The following is a 15330-nucleotide window of genomic DNA, read 5'->3' as shown; positions in this document are numbered from 1 at the left end:
CTGATATAATCATGATAGAATGTTAAAACGATTGTTCAGAAAGTGTTCAGAATTCAAGTAATACCACTACTACTTGAGAGGCACCTTTGCTGGCAGGTTATGTCATTCCACACATGTTAACAAGGACTCAGAGCTGACATTAATAAGTGCATTCTCAGAGTGCCACTAGCAAAGCTGTAAGATCTGAAATATCAGCATATTATCTTATCATGTTCCAAAAATGAAGTATTTTATCTTTTAACACATCTACAGAACATTAACTTCTGAGGCCGTTTGTGTAAATGTTAAAACAAAACTGAGATGGCATTGTTGATTAAAGGTTGAACGCTGTATATCGGTAGACGGTATCATTTTTGGGAATGTGTTTAAATACTTGCAGCATATTTATTATGAGAGCACACGTGCCCCTCAGAGTTATACACTTCATTATGGATCACTGCAATATAAGTTCAGAGTGTATGTGGGACAGCACGAGTGCAAATAACAATACATTTTATTTAAAATAAGAAAGAGTGATGCATAAACTGTGGAACTAAGACACTGTAACAGTCTGTGACACAGGTATGGTCATCTGATTTTATTTTAATAACAATTACAAATATTTCATAATGTGACTTGCACAGCTGAGTCCAATCATTATAAATCTAAATGAGACAAAATCAGATATTATTTTCCCTGTTTCAGTATGCAAATATGTGCACAAAGTAGCCTTAAAGGAACAAACTAGTGCTGCTAAAAGCCACCTCACTGATTGACTACACTCTCCTCCTGAAGCCATCCCAAAGGATTGCTTATTAATATACACTATGATCATTAACTATTTAATTACTGTAGTTTAATGACTCGTGGCGTAGGCTGTCTGTGTGCTTTCCTGAACTCATTAAGACTGATATTTTTATTTATTTATTTATTTATTTTTCTGGCTTGTTGGCAGCTCAACAACTCACAGATGGTTGGGTTAAAACCAGAATTTAGCGAACAGTTGTGGCCTACAAAATGTAACAGACGTCTAAAGAAAAATCTAAATCGAATTGGTATGTGATTCACCATGAAAACGTATGAAAACTCTGTGTTGAAGTACTGAAGATTTCTTCAAATTTGAATATAAAGCATTTCGGAACTTGATTTAATGACAAAATGAAATGCATAAATAATGACAGTCACGGTCAGATTGTTTTTCAATTTTCTCATTCATAATATAGAGTAATCTGTATTCTCTTATTGCACTCCATGTTAAATGGAGTGACATCACACACTGTAAAAGACACTTTAACAAACTCGCTTTTGAATTTATGACCCAGGAGGAACATACTTTAGAACAGGAATCTAGCCATATTTCATCCAAAAAGTACTTTGATAGAGGATATGCTGTAGAATTCCACTCCCGGCTCTATTAGGAGGAGAAAAAACTAGACGGCCATGCATGTTAAAAGCCTATGTGCCATCAAAGCCCCTTGGGCTACAAAGGGCTCTTTTAGCAAATGGATGGCAACAGCTGCAAACTCTGGGCTGTTCTTAATGTGCACGATGCAGATGTCTGCACTTGAGTCCCACAGTCTGAGACAGATCTGTCTGCCTCTACACTGGGCCTCTCTCATCATATCACTGTAGCTTCATTAAGCACTGAACTCAAAATCAACATCTGCCTGACAGTTTTTGCTCTCCAATTAAAGTAGAAAAATACCAGAAACTACTGTTATAACCATCAAAGGCTCTTATTAAATACTGTATGTATCCTTTTATCTGTCTTGTGTTAACTTGAGATAAAATGAAGACACGTTATACGTTATACTAAAGTAACTCACATATGGAAACTGTAGCTTTGAAAAATGCTTTGAATCTGTCATCTTTGTCTCATAAGGTTAAAAAAAATGCAGTAATCTACAGCGATGACTGTGAACAGATCAATAAGGTACAGAGAGAACTGTCCCGCTGTAGCCTGGACACTATTTGTGCTTTTTGAAATTGTTAAATATTGTACTAACAAGGTCTATGTTTGTTAAATTTGATTTATTTGTAGTCTTATTTATTTACAGAACAAACGTATCATGTCTTACATTTAAGGCTCACAAGAAAATAATAATAATAATTAAAAAAAAAAAAAGTCCAAATAAGCACCGGCATGAGGTGACAAGGATAAATTACTGGTCGAACCGACTGGGGAAAAAGCTGCAATTACCAAAATCAATACACAGCGATAAGAAATGTGCTGCAGACATAAACCATATTCAATCAGAGAACACACATCTATCCAATCAGTGAACTGGGACAGAACGCTTTTGACTATTGAACTCATTTAATGCTGAAAACAAATACAAGTTACTTCACTGGGTCATCACAATTGAACAAGAGATTTTTTTTTTTTTGTATTTGTATCACCCTCAGAAATATACATTCACATGGCTGCATACAGACAATTTCTCTCTTTTGACTTTCTTTTAATAACATTACATCGACACACTGTATGCATTACCCCCAACAGTGAAGCCACTACTGGCATATTAAAAAAAATGTACTAGGGGAACATTTTTAGGTGGGACTTTGGAAATAAGCTATGCATCAACGTCATCTATCCGTCATCGAGTCTCCATGTTTGTGGTCAAAATAGGCATATTTTACATGACAGGGTCCCTACACGGCTGTCCCGAAATAAATCCCAACTATAATCTCAACCTTATGTACATTATTTACAGTGGAATGTTGAAACATACTGAAACATACAAAAAAAAGAGAGATTAGGATGGAATGAAATTACAGTCAGTATTACAAAATAGAAACTCATAAAACCCCAACGACATGAAGACAATGTTTACATATACAACTATACAGACTGTTGACCCCAAAAATAAAAGGCTTTCTCACGCCAACATATCTGACAAGCAAGTGTGGCAGTGGTTACATAACTGATGTTAGATGTCAGATGAAACCTTAAAATTGTGCTTTAAAAGGGGGTGATGTTTGTAAGTACAAGTTGAATTTCTCTTAACTGGACCAGCGTTTCAAATGTTGTGCTCAGAAAATTCAGCGACGTGCAACCAAGTTGCAAAGGTTAGATCTCTTCAGGTGTTCAACTCTCCAGTATTGATTGAAAAAGTGCAGAATTAGCTGATTTAAAGATCAAGTGTACACACGCTGTTTGTACCTTGCTAAAGCTCCTCTATACCTGCTATAATATTCACTGTAAGCAAGCGACCATAAGCTGTCTTATATTTAACAGGTTTGCGGTCTGCGTTGTAGTTTAATTATATCCACGATATAATTAAACTGGGTGGCTGTGGCTACAATGTAGCTTGCCATCACCAGTGTGTGAATGTGTGTGTGAATGGGTGGATGACTGGATATGTAAAGCGCTTTGAGGTCCTTAGGGACTAGTAAAGCGCTATATAAATACAGGCCATTTACCATTTATTCTGGGTATGAATAGCTTGAATGGTGGAGCAGTAACTGTTTAGACTACCCCATGCCTCCTAACTTTGACAGGCACTGAATGCATGAACAAAGGATGCTTTCGATATGTTTGTGTCTATTATGCTATGATGCAAACTGTGTGAAGTTCAAAAGTTACAGCAAAGCACTCCACCTGCAGGTGAACAATAAAGTAAAGACTATAAAACTGTATTTTGCTTCAGAATATTGAAAGTAGCAACCCCAATGCTGTCAATGAGCTTCCCATTCTGAAACCTTCAGTGGCAGACCTTTTACTCACTCCATAGTAGATGCACTTAACAGAAAAGAAGTAAGGCTTTAGAAAATAAGGCTGACTAACTAAATTGAGACTAACAGACTTTAAAAAAAATCCCCATCCTGTGATGCTGATTTGTTTTGAAAATACAATATAGTTTGAGGTTCATGATTAACATGCTCATCTAAAAACATACAGCAGACAAGCGTGGACTGTAAAACATTCACATCTCGAGCAGAGGGAACTGCTCTCACAGAGATGTTTTTTTTTTTTCATTTTTATTATTCTATATATATTTATATATACTTTACACTTTTCTTGTGTTAACTGCAAAATTGCTGCTGGGTACTGTGTACCTAGGAACTCATACCTCTGTCAATACTGACGACACCGACAAAGTGTAGTCTTCTGAGCTGCAAATGAGGATAAGCACACTGGAACTGATAGGAAAAAAAATAGCAACATATGCACTTCCACTCCCACACACAAAACATGCATAAAATAAGGCTTAATACAGTATTTATATTGTTCAGAGCCAGTCAGATATGTCGTTTACATTGATAGATTTCCTCCAATGCTTCCATTATAACCAATTTTTCACATTGCGCTTTTTTTTTGTCGATGCAAATACATTTTGCTGATTGTGTAATGAACCTCTGTGCTGAGGAGAGAAACAAGTCATTAGCTATGCTAGCATCCACTGGCACTTGTTAGCGGTGATTTTAAAAACATATATAGATATAGTATATAGAGAGCCTGCAGACAGAGTCATTGATTCCCCATTAGCAGACCGAGATGCCAAAATTAAGGAAGCAACTCTTCGTAATTTTAAAATCACCTTAAAATCTCTGGATAGTTAGTCACTTAAAAAGCAAAAGAAAATGAACAAAAGCGTCATGAAAGCAGCAGGTGACTTCAGAAGGGCCACCATATTTTAAATTCCCTTTACTTGTTAGCATGTTTTCTCTTCAGACGGAAATGAAAACATCAGTTTCTCCTATTTGTGTCCTTTGTGTCCATGGATGACTCCTCATAGAAAATGCTGTTGATGTAAGCCAACTATTCAGTAAAGTCACAATTATAAAGAGAGACAGAGTCGTTACAGGAAAACTCCTCGGACACTTTTGACTGACATCCATTTGAAAAGAAAAAGGGTCAGAAAAAAATATAATTATGACAGCTAAATGCAAAAGACAGACATTTCATTACAGTGGTAAGATTTCGAGATTGTGTACACAAGTCAAACTGTTCAAGTCAAATGGCAATCATGACATTTCAGAGCATTTTTGAAGATTTCCCTGTGAAACTCACCAAGTGTCTTTTGGACATGACTGTGATGCACCACTGAAAAGTAGAAACTGTTCTGTATGATACAATTGCAGCCCTTCTCTCCTCGGCTATACTGCTTCAACAATAAGGGCACTAACGCTTGAAATTAATAAAAAAAAAAAAAATAGAGCATACTGGATATTTATATGTTACTGCCATGTCCATATGGCTCAGTAGACTGACTTCCTCTCGGTAAAGAAACAAGTCGAGCACATAAACACAGGGGGTCAAGAAATGCTAGCCGCACCTTTGGAAAACAGCATTAACATATGTGTTTTAATGCTGCGAATATATAAAAATTAGTAACGCTAACCCCGCTGAGAAACAGTATGTATCCCATCCCCCCCTCCCCCCAATTTCTCTGAAACATTTGACCACAAAACTACACACACGTAGGACTCCACCTGTAATTATGTTAGACACTTAACTCTCAGTTCTCTGGTCACTTAAAAATCATACAAAAAGACATTTATAAAAACAATAACAAAACTGCAATGCTAATGTAAAAAGAAAAAGAAAACAAACTGAACATCCAGTGTAGGACTTTCACAAATGTGCTCAGCAAAACCTCAACCTGCTGTCTCTTTTTATACATTTAACACATTTATAATATGAAAAAATACACGAAATGAAGAATACACCGGGATTAATCGACCAATCACCACACCGACCTTTGTATGTCAGCAACAGTGTGTCCATCTACATACCTTAGTTTGTACACTTTGCCCATTCACCTGATGGTACTGACACCAATGCTGAGAAGTTGATGTTGCTAGCACTTTAAATAGACACTTGATTTTCTAGTTGATATTAGTTGGATGGGGTCAGATGTGAAAGGGGGCGGGATATTAGGGTGACCAAAAGAGGGACTATGATAGTGCAGTTTGATAAATGGGAGGGCGGGGCTCGTGATGGAGGTGAAGGGTGAGGTGGAATGGAGGTGGGAGACAAAGGGTTGTTTGGTTTGGTTGTTGCATGCCACTACACATACCATTCTTTCTTAGAAATGACAGAACCATCGGTTTGAGAGATCATATCATCGGCTATTTCAGATTCAGGCTCATACTGGAAAGCCAGAGTCCGCTCATCGTAATCTCGGCTCTCTCCTTCATCCACAGTGAAATAGGGCCTCTTCAGGTCTGATTCAGCATCGAAATCACGGTCGCCTGCCTCAAACCCTCCAGTGGTACCAATCTGGGCGGGTTTCTTCTCTTCGTCCGAGTCGTCCGGGTACTGCAAGTTCTTAGGGATGGGGGGGTGGGTAGGCAGCCCACCAGCCTTGCTGTACCCATTTCCGAACACGTGTTTCTTGGTGCTGTAGTCTCCCTTGAAGGTGCGCTGGCGGCGGCGCAGGAATATGAAGAGCAGTATGGCCGCCAGACCCAAGAGGGCAACACCCCCCACAGCACCCCCGATGGCGACACCTGCATTGTGTTGCTCCTGTGGGACATGTGTGGTGCCACCGTAGGTGGGGACAGGAATTTCTGGGTAGGAAAACACAGATGGAAGGGAGTGTGTCAGTGCTCTGGTGGGAAGAGGTGCGTTTGTGCAGGTGCATTTTTTTTTTTTTTTAGGAAAGATGGAGTAAGGGAGACAAGGACGGAAAAGCAAAGGGGAAAGGGAAGGACCCCTGGCCCCACGACAACACCCCCTCCCAGCCCAACAGTAGTCTTTAGTGACATATCGTAAAAGCTCAGCTACAGCCACATGCAGTTTTAGACGCGGAAATAATGAAAAAAAAACACAGCCAGTCCACCACACAACACCATCAAAGAGTAAAATGACTGAAGACATTAAAGTAAATGAAGCTTTGTCAGCATGCATTAACCATCATTTCTTCTCTGATTAGAAGGCGGAGGAAAATTAAACAATTTAATAGGCAAACAGTGAAGGAATTACAACCCCATTTCCAGAGAAGCTGGGATGCTGTGTAAAATGAAAAGAGAATGAAATGATTTGCAAGTGATTTAAAGCCTATATTCAATTGAAAGTGGTACAAATAGAACATTTCAAATGTTGAAAATGTCTGCTCATTTTTAAGAATCTTATTCTTTGAGTTGAACAGCAGAAAGGCAACCAGGGTGGAGCAGTGCATAGTCTAAACTAGGTGGTCCTACATGCACTACTTCTTTTTTCCCTTTTGTCTTTTTAAGACATGTCTCTGTAAGGAGTCTACTGGCTTATCTGCTGTCCAGACTTGTCCCCAGCACATTGGTATTGTACTGTTCCTGATGAACATAGGCGTTGCGCTACTTGCAAATCATTCTGTTTTTATTCTTACTTTAAACAGCATCCTAACATTTTGGAGATGGGTTTATAATTGATATGGCTCTTCAGTTAACAAGTTTTCCTTACAAGTCAAAGTAAACATATTCAACGATATACTGCAGTACAGTCCAGCATAAATAATTAAAACAAGACATTTTGATCGCCAGCATCGTGGTAATGAAATGAAAGAGCACTGCCAGAGATGATTATCAGCAGCCAAGCATACACAGCCATGATGCACTTAGAGAGCTGATAAACACGAAGCTCTTCCATTCAAGCAGAGGAGCACGCGGCAAAAAATAGCATATGCCTCCATGAAAAATATATATTATTGATACAGAGAGAGGAGAAAAGAGAGAAAATTATCATAAGCCTCGGTGTTCTCCAATCTAGAACAGAGCGAATATGACTAATGGCCTGTGAGAGATAATGACAAAGATGCTAGAGTATGAAGGCTGGGATTTCACCTTGCAAAAGCCAAAGTAATATGTTGACTCTATACTGACATTCAAAATTCAAATTCCCAACTGCCATGTCCATAGCATCGCTAAAACGAGGCGCTATGTTCAGTCCAGCATTTAGAGAGTGCACAGCGTACATACGGGAAAAAACAACAACAAAAAGAACCACACAAAACAAAAGGACTACTTTTGAGTCAAATGTGGGTGCAGCATACAGTAAAACTAACATGAAAGTGTTGTCCCGTATGTGTACATCTTCACTTGAAACTACAAACTGTGCAAAGCTCCTTAGAGCACACAGACAAGAGAGACTTTTTATCTGAAATGTGATCAAAGCCTTGAGGCGCAGAGGTAGTGCTTAGGTAAACCGGCAGAGCAGAAGCACATGATTTAACTTCAATGGTGAACACTGAATCCTCAACAGAAAAGGTAGGGGGATACAACACAGTTACACCATCTACTAAACAAATGGTGTGGGAAAGGCCTGGAAGAAGGGAATACGAGACTGTGAGAAACAAAGGAATGAGCTTCCTGTTCACACGGAGCAAACCAGAGAATTGTATGTAAAGTCCGAAAAAAGGCAGGGAAAAGCAATATAGGTGAAATACATGCTGCTTTTTCATTTCCTTCTGATACTGTCTTTCCAGTCTTACTGCTTAATTACACGCCCATTAGGCACATGATAATGTAACACACACTGATAACACTAAATACGTTAGCTGTATTCGAAAAGAAAAAGGATGCGTTTCTTATTTTATGACATTTTTATGACTGAATTTCAGCTGTAGTCTGTGCAACATGCACGCAAATTATTTATGGTGATTATTAAAGGTTTTAAAGGCAACAACCGAGAGCAGAATTGCATCTGCGTTGATCTAACAGGGGTGGGGAAAATATGCATGGGCAAAGTGTCTTTCTGAAATTTGAAGCTCATTTACAAGTAATGGGTCATAATTGAACAAAAGTGAAGGTTTACGTCGAGCAATCCTAAATGTTCCTTGGAGATAAATTATCCCCACGCGTAATCAGTAAGTCGGATAGAGGTGAATCGGAGCACCACTGCAATAACAGCAAATCTAAGCCATCCTCATCAAGCAACACAAAAAAGACAAATTTCCCACTTAAGCAGAAAATCTTTTTCAAATTATTGCCCTTAACGGGTGAATCAAAGCCATTACACATGGTGAGAAATGCTCTTTACTGGAAATGATGGATCTCAAACCTAATTCAAGTATAAAATGATGGTAGTGAGTGAAGTTAGGAAGCTACTGAAGCCTTCCGCTCTGCTTTAATTACAATGGCACTTTATCAGTCTACAGACGAGACCTCCCAAACACGGTCGCTCTCCGTAGCCGCTCTTCATCTGGACTCTTTCTCCAAGGGCCGACAGCAAAGCTCTCCAATTTCTATAGCCGTGCCGGGCACAGTCTCAAATATCAGCTCAGGTTTTAATCTGACCACCTAATGGGATTATTCAGACACAGGCCTTCATTACACACATCAATGAGAGAGCAGAGCCAGGTCACCCCTGCTAGAGAACACATCCTCCCACCAAGTCCAAAGACGGGTGAAAATCCAGAGGACTGAAGGGGCAAAGAGAAAAGGAAAAATATTCTCCTGTAATCCTCTCTTCTACCCTTCACTGCCCTCGTCTGTAACTAGGATCTGTTTTTGCTCTCATCAGTCCCCTTATTCCATCTTAATTAGGGAGATTATTGTACTGCATTTCAAAGGTTTCCAAGACTCCATATTCACCATCATTTAAAGAGGTGAAAAACATAAGGACAGAGCATTTAAATTGCAGAATAGCAGCAGTGAAAGAAGGTGATCCCTGCCATCTTCATTGCTATAAAGCATCAAGCGAAGCTACCTCTGACACTCGTATTTGCTCAATGTGAATGTCAACACTAATAACTGTACAAGTGTTCATTTAAAAAAAAAAAAAAAAGAAAAAGCACAGACACGAAAGAGGTTGTAAACCTCCAGGTATTTTTTGTGGGTTTTAGGCTGGTGTATCCAGCCTGGAGGAAGCTTTGCAAGCTGCTGTACCAAAAACAACAAATTACGTTTTCGAAAGGAGGTATTAAGTTGTTTTACTGGAGCGCCAATGGAAGGAGGACTACTGATGTTTTTAGATAGCTTCAGCTCTGTGTTTGGGGCACTTTAAGGGAGAGAGAGGAACTCAGAAAGACCAGAAATTGCTCATCAACGTGCAGTACAGGAACACTGCTTCTATTTTGCAACTTAAAACGCCGTGTTGGCAAAGAGGACTGTCTGCTCTCACCATGTTACCCAGCGCATTTCCTCTCTGTAAAATCACACCACCAGCCGTGTGCATACGTGAACATATCTCCAGCACAGCAGCTTCGTCTAGTTCACGGACTCTGTGAATTTATGTTAAATTAGAGCAGCTAGGGTGCAAGCTAATCACCTTATATAATCAAAAAGCAAATGAAATGAATGGCTGGGTTATGTAGGTGTTTGACAGCACAGAAAAATGAGGAGGCGTTTCACTAGCACGCCTTCGCTGCTGGCATTACCTGCCAATGGACAGATCAAAAAAGACCTCAGCAGCACAACAATGGCCCTGATACTGTTCCACGCTGTAAAAGCCAATGTCTATTAACAGCCGTGAGGAAAAATGCAGATAGCGGGGGAACATTTAGTTGCACCGAATAAAATGTAGTATTGAGATTAATAGGTGGAAGGATGTGCTGTGAAAGACTATAATTCAATCCAGAGGCACGATAGATTTATACAGGGGGGAAAAAAATAACAGGAAATCTTACAGCTACTCAAACAACAATGCCATTTCGTATTGGGTTATTCATACCACTCTGAACCGCCACGACATGATCAAGTGGATGATTTACTACCTCCAAATATCCAAGTGACACAATGTGTTTTCTTCACAATGCAATGAAAGCTTTTCATCTGAGTCGTTTGTGCAAAACACAAGTGAGACTTAAGAAAAAAAATGAATAAATGCTGTGTATATATAATATACATGCATATATATTTTGTAATATAAATGATTTGTGGTTTCAGAAAACATCATGTATTCTGAGCAGGAGTTTGCATTTCAATGTAGAAGCAGCAGATGCTCAGAGATAGCGCAGGAAATGATTGTAGAAAGCAGAGGGGGCTTTAAAGTGAGAGAAACAGTTTCACAACTCGGTCCTGCAGATACTGTTACTGGGTGTGCTCCAGTCATGTCTGCACATGAAAAAAAAAAAGGAGGAGAGACAGGTAAAAACATTCCTGAGACTTAGCGCAATCACTTGGACAAAGTTATGAAAGACGCTGGGAAAATGAGAGAGGATTTTCAAAGAGTGGCGCTGGGAGTGGTGTTTTAATATGACTAAAGGAGGAACAAGCAGCTGACAACAAAAGATGAAAAGAACATAGAGGGCTACTCTAAGAAGTTGAGGAGTGGCAACAAGGAAAAAGATTGAGCAAACGCCTTAAGAGCTTGAGGAGTGACAACACAAAATAAAGAATGGCATAATGAGCGAGTGAGTGAGGAAGGGCACGATCAGAGAAGACACATTAATTCGCTGATTTAACAGATCCTCATTACCTCTCTTGTCTGAATTTGCCAGTGGTTTTGAAGTCACGGAAATGTAATGCTGCCACGACGAATAAAAGCTTATCACTGACAGGAATTTAACATGCTGCTTTGAGAGTTGCGGCTGGGGCAAATCTCCTTTTCAGCCTATCAGATATTCCCTCCCAATGGCTGCCGTTTCTTCCCGTTTGTCACTATAGATTGTTTTTGCTTCCACTGACTTTGGAGACACAAGCTCACCTCACTTGTGCCATTAAAAGCTTCCCACAAATCCAATTCCCTGTCATAAAACCAGTGGGTTAGAAGGATGCTGGAGGAGACAATGCTGTGAAACTACTGGAATCAAAACACGGGTGACATCATCTGTAGCCTGAACGTGTGAACATGCAGCAACTTGCAGGACCATCGAGTCAGAAAAACAGCGACTGTTTCTTGTTTTCATCTCCTCTCAGCAGAAACAGCGTGTCATCTCTGACTGAGACCAAGAAGTCACACCACCGACTCTCTGCTTTTATATATGGTTATTTGCAGTTGAAATAAACAAAGCCGCCATTGTTATGACTATTATAACAGTAATCCGACATGAAGGTCGCATTTGAAAGTACAGGAAAATACTGGCGCTCCAGAACATTTCAGAAAGCAAGCTGGTCCTCTTGCAAATATAATATCCGTCATTTTGCGCTACGGGGCAATAATCATTTTTAATGCACCCTTAATGAGCAATGAATATTTACACCAGCATCTAAATGCCAATGCAACTCTTTTAAAAAAATCATGTTTACGCAGGTAACATTATTAATGCATTTGCATCTGCGGCGCTTAGTCAAACTGATGTGCAGTTGAGTTATTGGGTCAGCAGACATGCAGCAAACAAATCTGCATGTTAGCACGTATTAAGTCAGCGAGAGGTCAGCGAGCTGTTTGTTTACCACACCATCCTACCCTGTGCTTTTTCTCTGTCCCGTCCCCCCCCCCTTTTATTTTCTCCCCCCGTTGTTATTTTTGAGCGTAATGAGTGAATCACCACAAAGCATCACCAACAGCAGCAGCAGCAGCAGCTTCGGAGCCAGTGGTCAGACCCCGGGACAGCGTCTGACCTACTTCATCAGGCTCTCATGGAGGCGTGACAGATCCAACACCACACGGGTGGACAGGGAGGAGGAGGACAGAGGAGGTGAGCTGGGCCGAAGGGGCTCAGCCAATCCCTCTGCTCCATCTGTCTGCCACATCCCTCTCCTCTGCATATCCTCCGGAGAGCAGAAACAGCAAGCCATGCAGAAACAAATGTTAAGATAAATCACTACGATCTCAGCTGCTCTGCTCTCACATGCTCTCCCCTGGTGACATTTGCATTTCACATCTCCAGCCGGGTTATCTCTTCTTCTCCAAATATATAAAAAAAAAGACTCTTTTTATACAGTGAGCACTTCCCTCCTCCATTTTATGCAAAATGAGCTGCAGCCACAATATCTTCCCCCTCAGTGCTTTCCCCTGGCACAGCACAGAACACAGAAGAGACTTTATGGGGCGGCCTATGCTGTGCAAGCGAGGGAACGGGCCATGCTAATGTCTCATTTGGATAATGAGGTGTGATCTTGGCAGGATCTGAGCAAAGAGCAACTCCCCCTCCCCGCAGTGAGAACGTGGGGGCTAGAAGTCACTCTGTCAGCCTGCACACCAAAACCCTTGTAGGTTTGCAGAAGCAGGAAGTTCAAGGGTGATAACAAGCTAGCAAAGGGAGCAGAAGACCAAGATTCTGAAAATGCTCCCTTAACCTGCATCTACTTAAAGTGACAGTGTAATAATATACAGGATATACACATGTGGCCTTTGAATCTATGAATAATGCAGGCGGCGATGTGAGAAGCGCAATGTGCTATAGCGCACAGATTGAGACAGACTCCACCATGACAGGCGAAGACAAACAAATTTCACATAGCTAGAGGAGCCTTTGCAAAGCTGACATCATAATGTCTCTTGTCTCTGTCAGAGAAAAGAAAGAGACAAATGGCTGCACGTAGCGGCACTGCTGTTAGATGTCAGTAATATATGGTGCATTACTTGTTTTATTCAAGGATGTTCTTGCCGTAGTCTCGCAAGTTTTATTACACAGACCGATCGCCGCATTATCACATTGAGAAAACCAACAGATCCTGCAGCAATGGACTGACCGCCATGTCTGTTTCACAGCTGATAAAAATAAACTACATTATCTACTGGAATTTACTGTTATGCAGAGGACCGTAAAGTATTTTAAATAATACACAAGCTGAAATCTTCCCAAAGTCACTGAAGTGAGTTTATTATTTTTGGTATATTTTGTTACAAAGACTCTTTCAGTAATGGAAACTGGAATATAACAGTGAAGAATCAATAATGTCTTAGTAGACTTTTAATCCAATAGGAGTGATTAAAATTTTTTAATCTTTTTCTTTCTTTCTTTTCTTGTTTTTTAAATCCGGATGTTAAATCCTGAGCTGTTAATTTCCTATGCGGAAAAAAAATAAATTGAGAGATCAAATCTTAGAAAAGATATCTTGCAACAATCTGGACTAGTGAAGTTAAGTACATTTTTAAGGGTGTGTTTCACAACCAGTTAGAGTCGTGATAATATTTAAGGCAATTAAAAGATCTAATGTCAGCTCAGATAGCATCTTCTTGTCAGTAATTTAAATTTATGCTGAGGAAGCTCCCTGTGCTATTTCCCACTACCCGCTGCTGCTTGCCTGCCAACCTGGCGTGTAAGCATTCACAATCATTATATAGGCATACTGAATTCTCCTGACAATAACCTCATTTGCTTCCGGTGAAGAAAAAATGTAAATAAAAATCCACACAGGCCTTTTCTTTCTTAAATCAATGTCACCTTCTCTCACTATCACTGTGTGTTACTGTCTTCGCACATTATAGTGTTGTAGGACTAGAAGGAAAGAAGAAGTGACAACCAGTGAACACTAGAAGTTGACACAGGCTGTTACATAAAGGCCTGTAAACAGTTTCATGCCCTCTCTTCCTCTTTCACGTCCCCGATGCTGTCTGGCTGGAAATAAATTTTAAAAATCAGACAGACGAACTCAAATTTCTCCTTCAGTGACATAAATACATTACCTATACATGTCTAATAGGGGTGCAACGATACTCGTATCGATATCGAACCGTTCGATACAGTGCTTTCGGTTCGGTACGCATATGTATCGAACGATACAACATTTTTAATTTATTTTATCAACTTTCCTTCTGACGATGCTGTCTGTGTTGAGCGCTCAGTGGATCTGCGCTCGACAGTGCAGCCTAGGCGGAGTAGTCGAACACAGATTCACTGAGCAGGGCAAGCTAGCTAGACAGAAGTTAAGCTCGTTGCAACATGGCAAATTGAACCTCCCCCACCCTCATTCAGATCTGGCGTTTGGAACTATTTTGGTTTTCATGTGACGTATGACCCTGAAGGTAAGCGTGTCATGGACAAAAGTAAAACAGTATGTTGGATGTGCCAGCAATGCTCAATTGGTGGGAACTAGTGTGTTAGCGCAGTTAGCTCGTTAATGTGTTGACGTCTTCCAGCCCCACTCATGAGGCGATCCGCGGTAGCTCGTTAACGGAGATTTGCCGTGTTGTGACCTTAACGTCATTTCAGATTAACGCTGACAGCACTAGTGGGAACACAACCAATATGACTGCACATTTACTCCGACATCATCCTAGTGCAAAGACAAGTGGAAGCAGACAAAAACAAGCACGCATGCTACAAACTTTACCCGAGTCATTTAGACAGCCGTTAGCACATGATTCTCCTTATGGGGACCTGATATGTTTAATATGCTGCTGAGAATATAGCCCAGAAGAAGCGTATAGTATAGCTTTTATTTTGGAAAGAGACATTTCTCCATAATAAACTCTCTTTTCCAAAGATGAGTGATTCCTCAATCAGATACAGGGCTCGCAAAATCGCTAGCCCGACGTCCTGGGGCTTTTTTCCAGTCGGGCTACCAAAATCTATCTCTGCCCTGCCCGTCGGCCTATCG

The 15330-nt window shown here is 40.3% G+C and overlaps 1 protein-coding gene across 4 annotated transcripts in view; it reads right to left on the bottom strand.

Moving 5' to 3' along the window:
- The window catches only part of nectin1b (nectin cell adhesion molecule 1b), a 160544-nt gene that overhangs the window by 78098 nt on the left and 67116 nt on the right, over positions 1-15330 (bottom strand). Inside the window, exon 6 of one of the 4 annotated variants that reach the window (XM_006796655.3) lies at positions 1994-6495. The exons of the other annotated variants lie outside the window; for them this stretch is intronic. Within the exon in view, the coding sequence (XP_006796718.1) occupies positions 5993-6495 (503 nt within the window). The 3' untranslated portion in view covers positions 1994-5992. Of the gene's footprint in view, positions 1-1993; positions 6496-15330 lie in introns of those variants that run through there. 4 annotated transcript variants of the gene reach the window in all.

The sequence above is a fragment of the Neolamprologus brichardi genome, chromosome 14 (genome assembly GCF_056152115.1).
Source record: "Neolamprologus brichardi isolate AB-2024 chromosome 14, ASM5615211v1, whole genome shotgun sequence".
NCBI lineage: Eukaryota > Metazoa > Chordata > Actinopteri > Cichliformes > Cichlidae > Neolamprologus > Neolamprologus brichardi.
Note: the sequence above shows the minus strand (reverse complement) of the source record. Positions and strands in the feature narration are given on the sequence as shown.